This window comes from Elgaria multicarinata, chromosome 14, assembly GCF_023053635.1.
Source record: "Elgaria multicarinata webbii isolate HBS135686 ecotype San Diego chromosome 14, rElgMul1.1.pri, whole genome shotgun sequence".
NCBI classification, from domain to species: Eukaryota; Metazoa; Chordata; class Lepidosauria; order Squamata; family Anguidae; genus Elgaria; species Elgaria multicarinata.
The window spans coordinates 34,265,899-34,282,454 of record NC_086184.1 but is presented as its reverse complement, the minus strand read 5'-3'; the positions used below and the strand labels follow the sequence as shown (position 1 = coordinate 34,282,454).

The 16,556-nt window shown below is 46.5% G+C and overlaps 1 protein-coding gene across 1 annotated transcript in view; it reads right to left on the bottom strand.

The window, feature by feature from the left end:
* HSD11B2 (hydroxysteroid 11-beta dehydrogenase 2) overlaps positions 1–9,294 on the bottom strand; it is a 71,733-nt gene extending 62,439 nt beyond the window's left edge. The window contains exon 1 of the mRNA XM_063141490.1: positions 9,009–9,294. Coding sequence (XP_062997560.1) covers positions 9,009–9,294 — 286 coding nt within the window. The remainder of the gene's footprint in view (positions 1–9,008) is intronic.
* Between the last annotated feature and the right edge of the window lie 7,262 nt (positions 9,295–16,556).

Here is a 16,556-nt window from a genome sequence, read left to right as displayed (position 1 = left end):
AGTTGCACTATATGTTAAAAATACCTATCCCTGCACAGAAATACAGGCGGATGAGATTGGGAGCCCCGTCGAGAGCGTCTGGATTAAAATAAATGGGGCTAGGAATAAAAAGAATATGATAATCGGAGTCTACTACCGACCACCCAATCAAGGAGAAGACGAGGACGAAACTTTTGAGAAACAAATTGCCAGTGTTTCAAGGAAGTGTGATGTAGTAGTGATGGGGGACTTCAATTACCCTGATATCTGTTGGGAGACCATTACTGCCAAAAGCGGCCCTTCCAAGAAATTCCTGACATGTATGGGTGATAACTTTCTCCTACAGAAAGTGGTGGAAGGAACTAGAGGGTCAGCAATCCTTGACTTGTTATTGACCAATAGGGATGACTTAGTGGATAAAGTGGCAGTTACGGGAACTCTGGGGGAAAGTGACCACGTCATACTTGAATTCTTGATTATGAAGGAGACAAAAGTCGAGCGTAGCCATACACGTACTCTGGATTTTAGGAAAGCTGATTTTAATAAACTCAGAACTATAATAAGTAAGGTCCCGTGGCAAGGGAGCCTAAAAAGAAAAGGAGTGCAGGATGGGTGGGAGTATCTAAAAAATGAAATTTTAAAGGCACAGTTACAAACAATTCCAACAAGGAGAAAAGATAGAAGACAACAGAGGAAACCAATGTGGCTCCACAAAAAGCTTATTGATGAACTGAAAACAAAAAGGGATACATATAGGAAGTGGAAGGAAGGCCAGGCTACAAAAGAAGAGTACAGACAAGTGGCGCAGAAGTGCCGAAATGGCGTCAGGAAGGCTAAAGCTGTGAATGAGCTGAGATTAGCGAGGGATGCTAAAAGCAATAAAAAGGCTTTCTTCAGATACGTGAGTAGTAAAAGACAGAGGAAAGAAATGGTGGTTCAACTGCTTAATGAGGATGGCAAATTGATAACAGACGACAAACAAAAGGCTGAAGTGCTCAATTCCTACTTTGCCTCGGTCTTCTCCCAAAAGCGGATCTATGACCCCCCTGGAAAAAGTGAAGCAGAAGTTGAGGGGGCAGGATTGCAGTTTGAGATTGATAAACAAATGGTCAAAGAACACCTAATTTCCTTGAATGAGTTCAAATCCCCAGGGCCCGATGAACTGCATCCAAGAGTAATGAAGGAGCTAGCGGAAGAACTCTCAGAACCTTTGTCTATTATCTTTGCAAAATCATGGAAGACGGGTGAGGTGCCGGACGACTGGAGGAGGGCTAACGTTGTCCCTATCTTCAAAAAGGGCAAAAAGGAGGAACCTGGGAACTACAGACCAGTCAGCCTGACATCCATCCCTGGGAAAATTCTGGAGCAGATTATAAAGAAGTCAATCTGTAAACACCTTGAAATCAATGCAGTGATTACTAGAAGCCAACATGGATTTGTCAGGAACAAATCCTGTCAGACTAATTTGATCTCATTTTTTGATAGGATAACCTCCCTTGTGGACTGTGGGAATGCTGTGGATGTCATATATCTTGACTTCAGCAAAGCTTTTGACAAAGTACCACATGACATTCTGATTAACAAACTAGCTAAAAGTGGGCTAGATGGAACAACTATTAGGTGGATCCACAGTTGGCTACAGAATCGGACTCAAAGAGTACTTATCAATGGAACCTTCTCAAACTGGGGAGAGGCAACGAGTGGGGTGCCGCAGGGCTCAGTCCTGGGCCCAGTGCTCTTCAACATTTTTATTAATGATTTGGACGAGGAGGTGCAGGGAACGCTGATCAAATTTGCAGATGACACCAAATTGGGTGGGATAGCTAATACCCTGGAAGACAGAAACAAACTTCAAAGTGATCTTGATAGGCTGGAGTGCTGGGCTGAAAACAACAGAATGAAATTTAATAGGGATAAATGCCAAGTTCTACATTTAGGGAATAGAAACCAAATGCACAGTTACAAGATGGGGGACACTTGGCTCAGCAATACTACAAATGAGAAAGATCTTGGAATTGTTGTAGATCACAAGCTGAATATGAGCCAACAGTGCGATATGGCTGCAAGAAAGGCAAATGCTATTTTGGGCTGCATTAATAGAAGTATAGCTTCCAAATCACGTGAGGTACTGGTTCCTCTCTATTCGGCCCTGGTTAGGCCTCATCTAGAGTATTGCGTCCAGTTCTGGGCTCCACAATTCAAGAAGGACGCAGACAAGCTGGAGCGTGTTCAGAAGAGGGCAACGAGGATGATCAGAGGTCTAGAAACAAAGCCCTATGAAGAGAGACTGAAAGAACTGGGCATGTTGAGCCTGGAGAAGAGAAGATTGAGGGGAGACATGATAGCACTCTTCAAATACTTAAAAGGTTGTCACACAGAGGAGGGCCAGGATCTCTTCTCGATTCTCCCAGAGTGCAGGACACGGAATAACGGGCTCAAGTTAAAGGAAGCCAGATTCCGGCTGGACATCAGGAAAAACTTCCTGACTGTTAGAGCAGTGCGACAGTGGAATCAGCTACCTAGGGAGGTTGTGGGCTCTCCCACACTAGAGGCCTTCAAGAGGCAGCTGGACAACCATCTGTCAGGGATGCTTTAGGGTGGATTCCTGCATTGAGCAGGGGGTTGGACTCGATGGCCTTGTAGGCCCCTTCCAACTCTGCTATTCTATGATTCTATGATTCTATGAATTCTGAAAGGAATCTAGCATCAATTTGCCGCACATCTTGGAAATCTGAAGTTTCCCCTCTGCTTCCCAAACCAGCAGGTACAAGCAGGTTTTTCTCTAGACCTTCCAGAACATGATCTGAACTGTACTGGGGTTGGCAGCCCCTGAGAACTTCCTTCTGCAGAAGGCCTAGTACATGGATAGGATGAAGGAGCACTAGGGAGCGTGCTGGTGCATGCACTCTCTCACCCATGCACATGTAGGTTATGCTAATGTGGCAACTGAACACACTGGCTCAGCATTTCATTCCGCACACCCTTCCACCTCTCCTGGCCTCCAGCTGCCCGCAGCCTGCTGCTGCCCAGCCCAGCCCAGCCCAAGAACCTTGCCAGCACTAATGAATACTTGGGCTGCTTGTGCAATTCAGATGGCTTCATTCAGCTGTCCAGGACTCCCTTAATGTGAACAACCCACAGCCCGTGGTTGGTGGGCTCTCCAGACGACCAAGGTGAGCGTGGACTGGCTCTGCCCAGCATCCCAGGGGATTTGGCAGCAGAACCTGCCTCGTTGGCTGCCAGGCCCTTCCCTGCTCCGATCCTGGTTGGGGTTGGAGCCCCTTTTTAAAAAATTCTTTTTCTTATGATAGGGTGACCATATTTGGGAAACCAAAAAAGAGGACACCTAGTGTGTGTGTGTGTGTGTGTGTGTGGAAGCAGCTTTCTGAGTCCTGCAGAAAGTACGTTATTCCCCCGCCACCTTAAAGAACGCAATTGGAGTGGAGGAGGGGAAAGGATTTCATTCTGCACCACCACCATCCACTCCAGTTGGTGCCTTTTCTATAATGTCCACGAATGACCCACTTTCCCCTTTAAGACCTCAATTGGAGCTCGGGGTGGGGGAATGATGTGCCTCAAGAAAGCATGTCACTCACTCCTGCCATGCTAATGGCAGCCTTAAAGAGGAAGGTGTGTCATTCCAGGACATTATTGAAAATTATAGAAAATCCCCCCCTGACACCATGGAAAGAACAAAAACCAGGACAAATCCGGGGAAATCCTAACAGTTGGTCAACCTAGAATAAAGAGTTCAGGAAGTTTGTTCAGGAAGCCAGGAGATTATGATGTTTAGTTGGAGCAGGGGAGGGGGGGGGAAACTAATTTTAAGATATAAAAACCTACATTAATCTTCACCTCATGATGAGTACAGTGGTTCATGGGGTGTATTTGATTTACCATATGAATCAAAAACATGTGGTTACTCTTCCAGACCAGTCCCTCATGCTCACACAAATTTCACCTTCTACTCCTGAATGTTATTCATCTAAGAGGGGAAGCCACCATTAATAGCTTTCTTAACAGAGAAAGAATGGATTGGGTGAGAAATGATGTGCCTCAAGAAAGCATGTCATTCCCTCCTGCCATGCTAATGGCAGCCTTAAAGGGGAAGGTGTGTCATTCCAGGACATTATTGAAAATTATAGAAAATCCCCCCTGACACCATAGAAAGAACAAAAACCAGGACAAATCCGGGGAAATCCCGACAGTTGGTCACCCTATCTTATGAAAAATGGGGCCGGGAGTTGCTTTTTCCACATTTCACCAGGCCTGTTTTATGTGCACAAATGCCCTCCCCCCACCCTTTCTTTTTTAAAAAAAATCAGTGCAATTTCAGCCCCAGGTTTCCAAAAACCAGTGGCTTGCCTTGTATGTTTGAGCTGCTAATGAGCTGGAAGTATCTTACAGATACAGTGGGTGCGGGCAGGAGCAAGTTGCCCGGTAACAGAAAAACAATGTGGGTGGAGGAAGAGCGAAGAAGGACAGAGTCATTCTAGCCCCCTGATCATCTTTGTTGCCCTTTTCTGAACTTGTTCAGGTTTATCTGAATCCTTCTTAAAGTATGGTGTCCATACTTTATAATAGTCTAGGCGAGAGATCAGACCTGTGATTATTTCCTGTGATTTAGAAACTACTTCTGTTAATGCAACCTAATATTGTATTTGCCTTGTTTGCAGCTGCACCACACTGCTAACTCATATTCAACTTGTGATTGACTAAAACTTTGTCTGCCAGAGACCGGGAGACACTGGTCCAGTCTCTCCAAAACACGTTCCATTAACACCTTTGTCAGCATGAGTTTGTCAGACTGTTCTCCAGCTCGAAAAGGAACTTTAGAATTCTTGGGGAAGTTCTGCCTTGGCTGTTTTCTCAGTCAGAACCTTCAGCTAATGCAGTCTCTGCCCTGCACTCCGGTGCTCCTGATTAGAGCTCCACATCTAGGTTTTGCCCTGGGAGAATCAAGAGCACAGTAAAGCAGGGAGCAGAAAGAGCAAAGAGAGAACATGCAGAGTCACGTAAGCAAACCATGCTATAAAAAACCAAGTCCACTAGTTTCACAAACCACTTGGACTTGGGAGGAAGTTCCTCCCTAAGCCTCAAACAGTGTTTGAGAAACCCTCCCATGGAGCCACTACTCAATCAAATGTGATAGGGTAGAACTGGGGCCTTTCAGTTTGGTGGCTGATACTTTCAGTTTAAACCAAGTCTCTTCCAGGGCCAAAATAAAACAATTACCATACAGGTTGCCAAGTTTTTGAACCTGGCCATCCTTACTAGACCACGTATGATTGTATAATTGTTTGAATATATTCAGCTCAAGACCTAATGTTAATTTATGTATCCTTCTTTTGATTCTGCTCCCTTCCACTCTTGATCCCTATGCATTATTTCCATATATGTTTTAATGGTATGTTTTCTGTAATTAATTCAATGTATTGATTCCCTGTTGAAACGATTTGTATTTTTCTCTTTCTGATCAACTGACTGCAAATAAAGATATGGCGAACAAAGCAGCTGTAAATCTCCAGAATCAATCACACTATTCCAAGGTACAGTGGAAATGTACAGGCTATCTATGGCCCCATTCGAAAAACATTCCGTTTGCTGGATAACGTATGTATGTATGTATTTATTGCATTTTCATACAGCCTAATAGCCGAAGCTCTCTGGGCGGTTTACAAATTTACGTATTATCTGGAAAGGTAACCCTTATGCCACCCTGAGATCCTTGTGATATAGGGCGGGATATAAATGCTTTAATAAATAAATAAATAATAAATAAATAAATAAATAAATAAATATGTTTCCTCTCTAAATATTCTTCCCATAAAGCTTTTCCAAATGCACATTTAGTTGGACACATTTTACTGTGGTGCACATTTCTCTGGCACAGCCTACGTTCTCTGAAGGATAAGGGACCCCTGAAGTTCTCTTGCTCAGGTGGCCCCTCGGTCTCACTGTCCACGGACCCTCCAATTGGCTTACCTAGTGCCAGGAGTTTGGTGGTCTGCCACAGCCGCACTGTTCATGCGGTTGTCACCATCAGTACTTTCTGCATTGAATTTCCTTCTGACTTCTTGGTTTAACACTTCTTCCCTACGATATGTGCTGTATAAAAACTGAAACTCTCCATCATGTGATGACGTGGACAATGCAAACTTCTGCCAGGATACATTCATGATGTCTTAAAGGTGCCACAAGACTCCGTGTAGCTGTTACTGTCTGCTGTGGTTTCTATGGCGCCATCTCCCTGTCTTGTTCACAGACATTTCTGGGGTGGGCAAACGTCGCCCTCATCCCCTCGTGGCCCTCCCGTGTTTTCTTACAGCTGCTTCCATCTTTTCAGGGAAAATCACTTCAGGAGAAACAGCTGGAACAGCAGGCGCTCGAGGCCTTCGGTTGGCTGCTACTGCGCAGAGCGCGCTGCCTGCAAGCACCCCCCTCCCCCATCCTCAGCTGCCCTCTCAGCACTAGAGCTGCTGTTATGGGCTACATCCAGATGAAGCTTTCATAGTGCTGTCTTTGCCCTGCCTCAGCCACAGAATTTTATGGGGAGGGGGTCCAGGCAGCCTGATCTCCCACTTGCCACCCGCCCATGTTTTCCCACCACTTCTGCCATATATAGCAGAATATGAGTGGTGCTAGGAGCCCCCCATGTCATATGACAAGCTGCTGCAACTGTCAAAGGAGCAGATGCCACCGGCTGTGAACTCCACCCATGGGGTGCTATTTGATGAAAGGGGCCCGTTTGCCCCAGGGTGGGTCCTCTGGGGAGAATGCAGCTGGTGGCATTCGAGAGGGTGCTGTCTTTCTTCTATGACCTTTGTTCAAGGGGCACCTTCCCCGCCCCCAGGCCTCTTTTTACCACTTGGCTTTCCTGTAAAAGAAGCAAGTAAAATGCATCCCAGCTCAGGATGGGAGTGAAGTGGAGGATTTAATGGATGTTCAGCAGCAAATCTGCCATGTTTTTTTCTTCCAGGTAGAAAAGAGATCATATCTGCTGGGACAGACCAGGGTGGGACAGAGCTTCTCTACACAGAGGTTTTTTTTTAATATAATCTTGCAGCTTTACGGGGGCCGTTTCATGCACTTCCGTTCCCCCTCCACCCAAGAAGTTCTTTTATCAGGAAACTCCATATGTTTAATTATAAAGCCACTAGATGGCACTATGTTATAATACACTTCCTCTTTTCAAGGAGAAAATCAATGTGATTTTAAAATAGCTCATTATCTACTATCTTAAACAAAAATGGGATAAAGGTCAGAAAGCATGGGAAAGGCCCACACACTTGACAACAGCATGTAAAGGACCTGCAAACTTCCATGAGTAACCAATCTTGTTTGCAGGATAAAAGCCCTCTGTCTAGCTAAGCCCAGCGTTGTGTTCCCAAGAAGGGACAACCAGCAAAACCCCCAGGAAGCTCAAAAGAAGACATGCGTGGGGAGGAACCCCCTCATGTTGTCTCGGAATATGGATACTTCATGGAGCTATCATGACTCATAGGAGAACAGCTCTATCTCCTTTTGCCCCATCATAAGTGCTTCTGATCCATATTGTCAAAGATCAGCAACGCCTTAAGTAATTGTGTAAATGGATGCCAGCGATAGTTTTGGGTTATGATGAGTAGAAATTATGGTGATGAGTTTCAATGTGTTGGCGCTCTCTTGCTGGCCTCTCTTCCCACCCTACACACACCCCAGCCAACCCCATACCTGCTTCTGTGCCAGGGAGGGCTTCTTCCCCATTCCTCCCCACACACTTTCCCATTGTGGGCCTGCCAGTTGCCCCCTTCAAGAGTGGCCAGATTTACAGCCTGCCTGCCTGCCCTTCCTCTAGCAGGCATATTGCTCCAGCCCCTGAGAGCCCTTTCCCAATCCCCACATGTTGCTTGGAGCTTGCTGAGGTGACTCAAAAAGTGACTGTCTCAAAACCTCAAATCTTGTGCAGGTTTTTACCTGGATGTAATTCTGGATGAGACCTGTGGAAGTTATTTGTTTTTATTTTACTGATTTTTATGTTGCCCTTCAGAAAAAGTTTGAAGTGGCAGCAGCCTCAGGCAGAGGCCTATTGACCCTCTGCCCTCAGCTGGCTCATGTGGCAGGAGGAAAATTTTGGAACAATGCCTCACTTCAAATCTGCCAGACTCGGTCCTAAATTCCTTCCCCCAACTTGCAGGCTGGGGCTGAAAGAGGCCTCTCTCTGCCCTTGGTGACTGCACAGGGGTAGCACAGCCAAGAATGGGGCAGGCACTCCCCATGGCAAGGAAATGTTGGCCTTGGCCCCCCAAATGCCTAACGCAACTTGTGGGGGTGCGGTTCTTAGAGCAGTGCTGGGCTTCATCCTAGAAGGTGCTCAGGGGCGCACTTTACTACACCAAGGGCCACTCCTCACGAGTGCTCCTTGTCCTCCTTCTAGCAGTGGGTCCACATCAGGCTATGGGGCATGTCATGCTCTGAAGCAAAAAAAGGAAAAAGGGAAAAAAGAGCCACATTCAAGAGCTCTTCCTCTTTTTCATGCCCACAGACCTGTGGGCAAATGTTCAGTCAAGGTGTAATAGAAGTTGGGCAGGGTCCCTGAGGGCTGGAGAGCACTGGCCTAGGGCTGGATCTGGCTATGGCCCACTTTTGTCCCACAGAGCCCTGAGAAAGGCCACCAGGTCTAGCAAACGCTGAGAGCAGGTGGGCAGCAAGGAGGGGGGCTGTGGATATAACAGGCCGGCCGGCAGGCTGGCCATCCGGCTGGCCACTCAGATGGCTCAGGCAAGGAAGCCCAGATGCTTCATGCATGCAGACGAAGGCAAGCGCCTTCTCTCGAGGTCTTGGGCCACTTTGATCTCCCACAGTGACCATGACTCCCTCTGCCTGGCTCTCAGCAAGACACACGTGCACTCGCCTGGGCAAGCCCCCTGAGCTCCAGTTCAGGGAGCCCTCCTCTGCGATCGCCACGGGTGCGCCATGCCAGCCCCTTCAACACCAACAGCACAGGGATGGTGAACGACGCGCCACCAGCATGCTGGCTGCCGACTGACCTGTGATGAAAACGGCTTTCCCGGGGGCAGGGATCCTCTTCCTGCGTGTGGCACCTGCCAGGATGAGCCAGCAGGCCATGCTGGTGAGGGCTGCGCTGAGAGGCAGGGGCAGGCAGATGCAGCCCAAGCCCTGCAGCGGTGGCAGCAGCAGCAGCAGCAGCAGCAGCAGCCCCACGTGGAGCAGCAGCCTGGGCGTCAGCAACAGGTCGGAGCGCAGGAGTTTCACCGCCAGGCTGCAGAGGAGCAGCAGCCACACCGCGGAGCTGCAAAGCCAGCCCAGCTCCATGGCGGGGAGAGCGCGGGCAGCCGAGGGGGACGGCGCCGGGGTGTGCCCAAGGGGTGCCTCTGGGGAACGCGAGCCAGCCGCCCAGGACTTATACAGGTGCAGAGAGGGGAGGGGGCGGAGCTGCCCCTGTCCTGCGGCTGCAGCTGCTGCCAATGGGAGAAGGCGTCCAAGCCGCCCTCCGGCTGTCGGGCACAGAGGCACGCCCCGGCCGAGGACGGCCCGCGCTCTTCTGGCCTCCGCCGGCCGCCGCAACTCCCTGACCCCGCGTCGTCCCGCGGCCCGACCTTCGGCTGTCAGTGGAGGCCAACGAAGCAAAAGAATCGGGGGGGGGGAGGGGGCTCCCTTTCCAGAGCTCTGCATGGGGCCCAGGTTGCAGGAAGGCGACCTGGGCCCCTCCTAATGGTTCGATGACTCTTGCCCAAATGCCCGACCGCAGTGGCCACTCCTTTAATGAGCGGCCCACCCATCCCCGGAGGGCGCCAGGTCGTCTCCTCACGCTCTAGGGCCACGGAATCATCCTGGACGCCGCAGGCAGCAAGGATGGGGCCCTGCCAGGTGGTGTTATTTGCTTAGCATTACACTCTTCTACACCTCTGTTCTTTGTTTAAAACAACTCAGTAAAAGAATAAAATACGTTTCCTCAAAGCCAGCCAGCCCCACCCTGCAATAAGCCAATGGAAAGCTGTCATAAAACAAGGGTTGCAGCTGTCAGCTTCAGTTTTAAAAGGCAAACTGGAACAAATGGAGGTTTCCTCCACTGTCTGTGGAAACCCAAAGGGGAGGAGGCGCCAGAGACCTCCTGTGGAAGGGAGTTCCCAAGCCAGGGGACTGCCAAGGAGAAGGCCCTGTGAAATTCCCCATGAAATGGAATCTAGAGCAGGGCCTCCTCAGAAGATAGGGAGCTCCATCACACCTACATTTTGTCCTGCATTATCTACATTTGTTTCATTAGCGCTGGTCACTTGCACGTGTGTGCACTGTTGCGCTATTTCAGCTCCTGCATTTTTTCACCTGTGCTGGCTTGCACTTCCTCATAGAGCGACTATTCCAGTGAAATCTCCTCTCACTTGTTTTCTCTCCTGCTATTGCGCCTGTCCCTCCCCTGCCCACTCCCTTCTCCTTCCCCCTGCAGATCATTAGTTATTGTGGCTGTGAGGGACATTGAGATAGATGTGGGCAACCCCCCCCCCCCACACACACACTCTGGTTTTTCGGTCTAGCATTTTAGGGATTTGGGGTTTTATTGCCCATTTCTGGCATCTGAGCTGCACATGGTGCAGCATCTTTTGTTACACCAGATGCTCACAAACTGGCTCCTGGGGCTTGTCTTGATGAGGGGTTTGCCCCGGGGTGAATCCAGAAAGGTGGCAGGTCATTTATATGATGCAGCCAACATTCCAAACCCATCTAGGGGCACACTCCCAAAGCTCAGCTTTAAAAAAGTCGAGCACTTAACCCAACTTTTTTTTTCTGCTGAGGCATTGGCTGACTGGGAAGAGGGCAGACCACCTCCCTACCCCCAGTTGTTTTTTAAAAAATATGTATTAATTTTTACTGTTCAGATTCATCTCCTTCAGATGATTTAACCCAAACTGGATGCTTCCCAGCTCCTGTCGGCTTTCCCCCAGGATTTAGTTTAAAAGCTGCTCTGCCACCTTTTTTATGTTTAGTGCCAACAGTCTAGTTCCATTTTGGTTTAAGTGCCACCTGTCCTTTTTGTACAGGCCCGGCTTGTCCCAAAACGTTCCCCAGTGTCTAACAAATCTGAAGCCCTCCTCTCTGCACCATCGTCTCATCCACGCATTGAGACGTCTCACCTGTGCCTGTCTATCTGGCTTTGCGCGTGGAACTGGTAGCATTTCAGAGAAAGCTACCTCAGTGGTCCTGGATTTCAGCCTCCTCCCTAGCAACCTAAATGTGGCTTCTAGGATGTCACAATGTCCCCACATCATTGGTACTAACATGGACCATGACAACTGACTCCACCCCAGCACTGTCTACTATGCTATCTAGACAATCTGTGATATCCTCAACCTTCGCACCAGGCAGGAAATTTACCATGCGGTTTATACGCCCGTCACAAACCCAGCTGTCTATGTGTCTAATGATCGAATCTCCCACTACCAGAGCCCCCCTTCCCCCTGAGGCACATCCTTGGTGTGAGAGGATATTTGCACGTCTCTTGAGGAATGGGTCCCTTCTAAGGGATCCTTGCCCTCTTCTCAGAGTGACACCCTCCTTCCTTGAGACCCTCATTCTCCGTGACTGCAGAGGAGCTGTCACCAAAGTAGTGGGAAGTCGCTGTTAGGTCCCTAAAGGTCTCATGTATCAACCTCTCTTAGCTTCTCCAGGTCAGCAACGTTGGCCTCAAGGGAACAAACCTGTTCCCTGAGAGCCAGGAGCTCGTTACACCAAGCACACACCCATGATTTCTGTCCAGCTGGCAGGAGACATGAATGCTAGACTGGGGCCAAATAATTATAAAATGGCTGAGAAAATGGGTTTAATGCCAGAGGATCTGAACCACTTCCCCATCAGGAACTCTAAGGACCCGGGGATCAATGAGGCTGGCCAATCTCTTTCCCCCCTCATTTTTTAAATTCCATCTGTGTCTATGTAATGGGTCAGACAGAGACCCTGAATCAGATCTATATACATACATAGGACCTAAGGGGGAAAGTGTTATTTGACCCTTTTACAGCCAGCCATCTCTTTGTTTGTTGATTTCAAAGTCCTGATCAGACCTGAGAGTGATCTTATGCCAATCCAACAATCTCTCCTTCCTCAGCTTAGCCCAATACCACCCCCAGAAAATTTGATGGCTTCACCTGAGAATTTAATAACTCAAGGAGACAAAAGGGTCCGTTGGAATTGGAAGGTACAAGCCACTATAAATTCCTTCCTTATGTCTCCTAAGACTCTTTTGCTAAGAGACCAACTCCTAACTCACTCAGACCCCTTGGAATATTTTGATAAATTAGTCCAAGAAATTAGACCTTTTGTGGTTAGCCCTAAACCTAAGTATCCAATTAAACAATTCAACTATGGCTGGTTTGATGCACAATGCGTCACTCAGAAGCACATCCTAGCAAGAGCTATAAGAAAATTGAGATGGGAAGATTCGCCAGAAAATTACAGGCTCTATATACGTCTTCGAAGAGAGTATAAAAAAACTACTTAGGGAAAAAAAGGCAGAGTATATTCACCACACTTGAATGGAGTTAGGCCGGGCAACCATGGAAAGGGATTCAACTAGATTCTGGGCTCTGGTGGCAAAAGGGAAAAGCAAGGCATACGGCCCTATCGATAATCAAATCACCTCTGCGCAATGGTATGCCCACTTTTCTTCCCTTTTTAGCCACCCTATCTTAAGAACCACCATGAACTCCCGTTATAGCATAGATATACCTGCGCTTTCTTGCTGTCCTGAATGGGACCCAGTAACTGTTAATGAAATAAACATTCTGGTTAATTCCCTTCCTACCAAAAAAGCCCCTGGAGAAGATATGCTCCCTGGAGAATTATTTAGATCAAATCCTGGTTGGTGGTCCCCTCTCCTTGCCTCATTGTTCACCCATATTAACCATCATGGGAAAATTCCACAGAGATGGGAGGTAGACATAGTTGTCCCTATTCATAAAAAAGGTTCCAAGGCTGACCCAAAGAATTTTAGACCAATCAGACTTTTGAATGTTGTATCAAAACTATATTCAAAGTATTTATTGGGAAAGCTGCAGTCTTGGGCAACTGAAGATGCTGTTATTGCTGAAGAACAATCAGGGTTTGTGAAGGGTAAATCCACAATAGATCAATGTTTTGTCCTCCATCATGTGATCCAAAAATATTCACAAAATGGTAGAAAAGAGCTATTTACTGCTTTTGTGGATCTCACTTCTGCCTTTGACCTAATAGACAGGGCACACCTTTGGCAAAAGTTAGGCACCACTAATATCGACAGAAGGCTGCTCTTCTTAATTCAATTGCTGCATACCAATACTTTCCTTAGGGTTAGACTTGGGGCAAATGGGCTGTTATCTGATAATATCCCTACTGATAGGGGAGTCTGACAGTGATGCCTTTTGGCACCATTTCTATTCAATTTTTATAAATGATATTGTTCAAGAACTGAGAGGCTTAGAATATTTTCCAGTCTCCATTCAAGATGTCAAACTCTCAGTTCTTTTGTATGCTGACGATATTGTTTTGATTTCTGCTACCTTAATTGGGATGCGGAGACTTTTGAGGAAGTTGAACATAGAATCATAGAATCATAGAATCATAGAATCATAGAATAGCAGAGTTGGAAGGGGCCTACAAGGCCATAGAGTCCAACCCCCTGCTCAATGCAGGAATCCACCCTAAAGCATCCCTGACAGATGCTTGTCCAGCTGCCTTTTGAAGGCCTCTAGTGTGGGAGAGCCTAGGTAACTGATTCCACTGTCGTACTGCTCTAACAGTCAGGAAGTTTTTCCTGATGTCCAGCTGGAATCTGACTTCCTGTAACTTGAGCTCGTTATTCCGTGTCCTGCACTCTGGGAGGATCGAGAAGAGATCCTGGCCCTCCTCTGTGTGACAACCTTTTAAGTATTTGAAGAGTGCTCTCATGTCTCCCCTCCATCTTCTCTTCTCCAGGCTAAACATGCCCAGTTCTTTCAGTCTCTTTTCATAGGGCTTTGTTTCCAGACCCCTGATCATCCTGGTTGCCCTCCTCTGAACACGCTCCAGGCTTATGTCTCCAGGCTTATGTCTCCACGCTGCTCTTTTGTGCAAAACATCTTTTGCACAAAAGAGCAGCTAACAGTTAATCATTCTAAAACTAAAGTGGTGGTCTTTGGGAAGAAGGGAAAACCTCACAGATGGAGACTGGATAACAAACCAGTGTTGTTGTACAACAACATTATTTCAAATATTTGGGTTTGGGTTTTAATTCAAAATTGTCTTGGAAGCCACACTTGCTCACAGTTAAGTTGAAGTCCTCCCATTCTATTCATTCCTTATTACAGTTCTCCAGATTTCATGGGGGGGGGGGGGAATCTTGGTTGATCCCACAGTTGAGGTATTCTGAAAGAAGATTGTGCCACTATTATTGTATGGTGCAGAGATCTGGAGATACAGTAATGCTTTCCCCTTAGAAGTGATGCAGAACTCTTTTCTAAAATCGTTCCTGGTTGTCCCCAAAGGAACGCCTGCCCCCCTTTTAAGGGCTGAAACAGGGCTAATATCCATTCAAACTGGGGCACATGTTGCACTAGCCCTATACCGGCTGAAGCTGGCTAGCATGAGTGATTCCCGGCTCCCAAAAATGCTCCTTAGAGCAATTACAATCCTTGTCTCAAAGTTCTTGGGCAAACTCAGTCAGTATGATACTATATCATTATGGGATTAATGTGGAAGCCCTAACAAATTATTCCTCTAACAGAGTCAAACAACTAATGAAAGAAAAAAATTAACTTGATTCCAAATGGCGGGACCTTCATTTACTTTCCCAAATAGCTTACTCATCCTGGTATCCAATATACAAAACATCTTTTGAGTTGGACCAGTACTTTATCAATCTTACGCTGGCACCACTTAGAAAAGCATTTACAGCTTTGCTCTTTCAGAGTATGCCTTCTGCCTATTTAAAGGGAAGATTCAATAACACCCCTGTGCACCAAAGACTCTGCATCTGTGAGTCAGGGGAAGTGGAGGACATTCAACATTATCTATTGCGATCCCCTAGACTAAAATTTCTTGACTACATTCTTCGCTACCTTTCTAACTGTCCTTCCCTTGAGCAAATTTGTATCTTGCTGGCTGGCAATAATACATTTTTTACTGCTCAGGTTGCAAAATTTGCCTTGGCTGCAAGTAAGCTGAGAGCTAGGCATCAAGACCATTTACAAGTATTGTAATGGGGAGTTGGAGATTTTGCCCTTTTAAAATGTGTTGTTCTAGTTCCCCACTGTGGAGCTCTTAATTTATGTAAATACAATTGTGTATTTTTATATTCTTATATTTTTGTTTTTGTTTTTATTTTATTTTAAATCATCTATTTTTATTCCACTTTTAACTTGTATTTTATTTTTCTAACTATGTTAAATTGTGATGGCTTATCGCTTTTAGCAATAAAGATTTCATTCATTCTGTCCAGCAGGCAGATAATCATACATGTGGCATGAAGTGCAATACACTGGGAAGTGCAATACACTAAGTGCAATACACTGGGAAGCCCCCACACCCCTGCTGGCCTTCTACCTTCATAACTGGTTTGTTGTTGTTACTGCTGTTACAGGGTTTTTTTTGTTTTGTTTTATGAATCTCCCTCTTGACCTCCTCTGCCAAACTCCCCCTGTCAAACTCCTGTTTGCTCTCCTGTTCACTCGCTCTGATCATTTCCCTCAGCACAAATCCTTTTATTTTAACAAAACACATTCCCATACATGGGAATGACCCCAATAGGGTCATGTAAAAAATCTTTTCATGGGGTTGTGACTGAATGCATTTATGTTTGTGCTGTCATGTTGTGTAAAAAAATATTTGGGCTTGGTGTGTGTGTGATTTGCAGATTGAGAAATGTGTGTGTGTGTGTGTGTGTGTGTGTGTGTTTAGGCCTAGAATCCATTTTGTTTTGCTGTATAATGCATCTCAATAATATTGTGATCATGTGGTTTTAAAAAATCATTTATTTCCTTTTCTTGGTGCAAGTTAATACATAGTCCTAGCTAAATCCCTCCTGTTTGATGGGGCACTTAAACATGTGATTACATAACACAAACTCTCTCACTTGCAGTGATTGACTCTTATTCGGCTGCTGCCTCAGTTAGTCTATGTGTGAAATGGGTTTCCTGGTCTCCCATCTCCATTTAATTTAAATGTTGGATAAGTGGGCTTGTCTATAAATATCTTTCTCTGTGTTGTGACATACCCTGGATAAATTGTGTTTATCTAACACACTTTCAAAAAGCATGCTCTCTATTAGTTCTGGGAACATACTATGCTGCAGTTATGTAACCCAAACTCTCTCTAGCAATAATTGACTCTTATTTGCCTGCTGCCTCAGTTTGACTTTGTGTGAAATAGGCTCCCCTCCTATTGCTTCAGTAAGTGGGCTCTGCCACAAATGGCTTTCTCTGTGTTATTCTGAAGGGGTTTCTGGGAGGGAGGTGACCCCCTTGGCTCTGCCTCCAGTGAACCCACTTTCTGCCCCACCAATTAGGATTAGGTAACTGAGGTTTGGGGTGGGGGCACTCAAAACTGCATCACACTTAAAAACCCTGATA